The sequence below is a fragment of the Hyperoodon ampullatus genome, assembly GCF_949752795.1.
Source record: "Hyperoodon ampullatus genome assembly, chromosome: 6".
NCBI lineage: Eukaryota > Metazoa > Chordata > Mammalia > Artiodactyla > Ziphiidae > Hyperoodon > Hyperoodon ampullatus.
In genome coordinates this window covers 45,910,417-45,915,082 of record NC_136919.1, presented here as the reverse complement: position 1 = coordinate 45,915,082, position 4,666 = coordinate 45,910,417, and the positions used below count along the sequence as shown (strand labels likewise).

The following is a 4,666-nucleotide window of genomic DNA, read 5'->3' as shown; positions in this document are numbered from 1 at the left end:
TTAGTTTTATTGATCTTTGCTATTGTTTTCTTTGTTTCTATTTCATTTATTTCTGCTCTGATCTTTATGGTTTCTTTCCTTCTACTGGCTTTGGGTTTTGTTTGTTCTTCTTTCTCTAGTTCCTTTTGGTGTAATGTTAGATTCTTTATTTGAGATTTTTCTTGTTTCTTGAGGTAAGATTGTATTGTTATAAACTTCTCTCTTAGAACTGCTTTTGCTGCATCCCATAGGTTTTGGATCGTCACGTTTTCATTGTCATTTGTCTCTAGGTATTTTTTGATTTCCTCTTTGATTTCTTCAGTGATCTCTTGGTTATTTAGTAACGTATTGTTTAGCCTCCATGTGTTTGTGTTTTTTACAGTTTTTTCTCTATAATTTATTTCCAATCTCGTAGCATTCTGGTTGGAAAAGATGCTTGATATGATTTCAATTTTCTTAAATTTACGGAGGCTTGATTTGTGACCCAAGATGTGATCTATCCTGGAGAATGTTCCGTGTGCACTTGAGAAGAAAGTGTAATCTGCTGTTTTCAGATGGAATGTCCTATAAATATCAATTAAATCTATCTGGTCTATGTGTCATTTAAAGTTTGTGTTTCCTTATTAATTTTCTGTCTCGATGATCTGTCCATTGGTGTAAGTGGGGTGTTAAAGTCCCCCACTATTATTGTGTTACTGTTGATTTCCTCTTTTATAGCTGGTAGCATTTCCCTTATGTATTGAGGTGCTCCTATGTTGGGTGCATATGTATTTATAATTGTTATATCTTCTCGGATTGATCCCTTGATCATTATGTAGTATCCTTCCTTGTCTCTTGTAACGTTCTTTATTTTAAAGTCTATTTTATTGATATGAGTATTGCTACTCTATCTTTCCTTTGATTTCCATTTGCATGGAATGTCTTTTTCTACCCCCTCACTTTCAGTCTGTATGTGTCCCTGGGTCTGAAGTGGGTCTCTTGGAGACAGCATATATATGGGTCTTGTTTTTGTATCCATTCAGCAAGCCTGTGTCTTTTGGTTGGAGCATTTAATCCATTCACGTTTTAGGTAATTATCGATACGTATGTTCCTATGGCCATTTTCTTAATTGTTATGGGTTTGTTTTTGTAGGTGTTTTTCTTCTCTTGTGTTTCCCACTTAGAGAAGTCCCTTTAGCATTTGTTGTAGAGCTGGTTTGGTGATGCTGCGTTCTCTTAGCTTTTGCTTGTCTGTAAAGCTTTTTTTTTATTCCTATCAAATCCAATATAATCAACTGAAAATTTATAAATAATTAGTTAACATATAAAATGTCATTAGGAATAAGATAATCAGTTTTGGCTTTTCATCTGTTCTCTCTTTTTTTCATTTTTCAATTTTATTTTATTTATTTTTTTATACAGCAGGTCCTTATTAGTCATCAATTTTATACACTTCAGTGTATACCTGTCAATCCCAATCACCCAATTCATCACACCACCACCCCCACCTCCCCACGTTGTTTGTACAGCTTTTGATTTCTCCGTCAAATCTGAATGAGATCCTTGCCAGGTAGAGTAATCTTGGTTGTAGGTTCTTCCCTTTCATCACTTTAAATATGTTGTGCCAGTCCCTTCTGGCTTGTAGAGTTTCTGCTGAGAAATCAGCTGTTAACCTTATGGGAGTTCCCTTGTATGTTATTTGTCATTTTTCCCTTGTTGCTTTCAATAATTTTTCTTTGTCTTTAATTTTTGTCAGTTTGATTACTATGTGTCTCGGCGTGTTCCCTCTTGGGTTTATCCTGCCTGGGACTCTCTGTGCTTCCTGGACTTGGGTGGCTATTTCCTTTCCCAAGTTAGGGAAGTTTTCGACTATAATCTCTTCAAGTATTTTCTCGGGTCCTTTCTCTCTTCTCCTTCTGGGACCCTTATAATACGAACGTTGCTGTGTTTAATATTGTCCCAAAAGTCTCTTAGGCTGTCTTCATTTCTTTTCATTCCTTTTTTTTTTTTTTTTTTGAGTTTAAATGCATTTTATTTTTAGACAACCTACATGACATGTTTTTTTATTTTCCTCAGAAACAGTGTCTCCGGGCTTCCCTGGTGGCGCAGTGGTTGAGAGTCCGCCTGCCGATCCAGGGGACACGGGTTCGTGCCCTGGTCTGGAAAGATCCCACATGCCATGGAGCGGCTGGGCCCGTGAGCCATGGCCGCTGAGCCTGCGCGTCTGGAGCCTGTGCTCCGCAACGGGAGAGGCTGCAACGGTGAGAGGCCTGCGTACCACAAAAACAAAAACAAAAACAAAAAACAGTGCCTCTGCTCCAAAGAAATCAACACCAAAATGAAGAGCTCACGTTGACACCAGTCCCATTTGTCTAAGTCCTGGTTTTATGTGGATGAAAAGCAGCAGCCAGCCAGTTATGATGAGCAGGTGATAGATCCAAACAGCCAAATTTGTTAACATTTTTCCATTTCTAGACCATCCTTAAAGAAAATCATATTTGGTGTCACACCATCCTCACAGTAGTCCAGCAGAGCAACCATGCCATCTGGATTCATGTTTTCACCAATAAAGAACTGATAGTTTTTGAAATTAGCAAGGATGTGCTTGATTTGTTCTGCAGTCCCTGTCATAAAAGGTTTTACTCTTTCTGGTCTCTGTTCTTCAAGCTTCCCTTTGATTGACTTCATGTAATCCTTGATGTACTTCTTGTAGGTTTCTTTTGTGAAGCTGGTTTCTTGCAAGTGATTGTTCATGACAGTATCCACACCAGTGATTACTACGCTTTCAGTACCTTTGCCCTCAGGGCCTTCAGAGGAGGCATCTCCACCAACGAGCAAGTCAGCAATGTTACCCTCTCTCCTATTGACCATCTTTCCCTCCACCTCCAGACACAGCCTGTCTGCAACCTCCCAGATCTTGTACATGTCAGAGAACATCTCATCATGGCTGATGAGGTCCCAGCAGATGATCGTGATGGTGACTGGAGGGAGACAACGGTGGCACTAGCTTAGTAGGAGCCCGGAGCTCAGAGCAAGTGTGGTGCAGCATTAACGGTGCTCGGGGGTAGGGGGTAGGGGGCCAAAAAGCCATTCTTTTTTCTTTATTCTGTTCCACGGCAGTGAATTCCACCATTCAGTCTTCTAGGTCACTTATCCGTTCTTCTGCCTCAGTTATTCTGCTATTGATTCCTTCTAGTGTATTTTTCATTTCAGTGATCATATTGTTCATTTCTGTTTGTTTGTTATTTAATTCTTCTAGGTGTTTGTTCTTTAATTCTTCTAGGTCTTTGTTAAACATTTCTTGCATCTTCTCAATCTTTGCCTCCATTCTTTTTCCGAGGTCCTGGATCATCTTCATATCATTATTGTGAACTCTTTTTCTGGAAGGTTTCCTATCTCCGCTTCATTTAGTTGTTTTTCTGGGGTTTTATCTTGTTCCTTCATCTGGTACAAAGTCCTCTGCCTTTTCATTTTGTCTATTCTTTTATGAGTGTGGTTTTCCTTCCACAGGCTGCAGAAGTTCTTCTTGCTTCTGCTGTCTGCCCTCTGGTGGATGAGGCTCTATGTCATTCTTTTAAAGGTTGTGCCCTGCTCCTTCCCTCCTGTTTCAAAACCAGCAAGGACAGGGACTTCCCTTGTGGTGCAGTGGTTAAGACTCTGTGCTCCCAATGCAGGAGGTTCGGGTTTGATCCCTGGTCTGGGAGCTAGATCCCACAAGCACGCAGCAACTGATAGTTAGCATGCCACAACTAAGGAGCTGGTGAGCTGCAGCTAAGACCCAATGCAACCAAATAAATAAATAAATATTAAAACACACACACACACACACACACACACACACACACACACACACACACCCTAGAGCTGATTAAAAAAAAAAAAAAAAACCAGAAAGGACAAAGTCTGTGAGGGGGGAATATGCTTGTGTGTTCTGGGAATAGCAAAGAGGCTGGTTTGGCTAGAGCCTGGTAAGCCAGCAGGAAGCAGTAGATTGAGATCCAAAAGGTGGAGAGGACCTTACAATGGTAGAGAACTTGAGGTTGATTCTACTCTGAGAGATGGTAAGCATTGGAGCATTTTACAGAGTGGTGTCATGATCTGAATTTACATTTTTAAAAGATTGCTCAGGCAGCTGTGTGAACAGACTGTAGGGGGAGTGGAGGAGCTTGGGAAGGTAAGGAAGCTGGAGACTGGTCAGAGGCGAGAGATGATGTGGCTTGGACCAAGGAGGCAGCAGTGGAGTTGATGAGAAGCAGTTAAATTTTAGATATATTTTGAAAATCTACCTGACAGGAAGCACTGTGGATGTGGGGTGTGAGAGAAAGAGATGAGTCAAGGATGACTCTAAGGTTTTTGGCCTGAGCAACTGGAAGACTGAAATACCATATACATGAAAGAAATCAGAAAATGGCTGGGAGAGGGCAGGTTGGAAGCCATGGTGGAAATTTTACTGGTTAGAGGCATGAACAAACTTTCTGGAATGATGGGGATGTTCTCTCATTTAGAGTGGTGGTTGCCTGGGGGTAAACACTGTAAAAACTCAGTGAACTGAATTTTTAATATCTCTGCATTTTATTTTATATAAATTATACCTAAACACACACACACATACACACACACTTTTATTGATAATGGGGAAGACTTAAGAAAAAAGGAGTTTATTTTAAAGGTTACACATGAGAGAGAATGGGATCCATATTGGAAACTC

At 40.3% G+C, this 4,666-nt stretch overlaps 1 protein-coding gene across 1 annotated transcript; it reads right to left on the bottom strand.

The window, feature by feature from the left end:
* Positions 1-2,352: 2,352 nt before the first annotated feature.
* Positions 2,353-2,922, bottom strand: LOC307054569 (translationally-controlled tumor protein-like). The gene has a single exon (XM_079706343.1). The coding sequence runs from the start codon at positions 2,893-2,895 to the stop codon at positions 2,413-2,415; it is 483 nt and encodes a 160-aa protein (XP_079562469.1). The 5' UTR covers positions 2,896-2,922; the 3' UTR covers positions 2,353-2,412.
* Between the last annotated feature and the right edge of the window lie 1,744 nt (positions 2,923-4,666).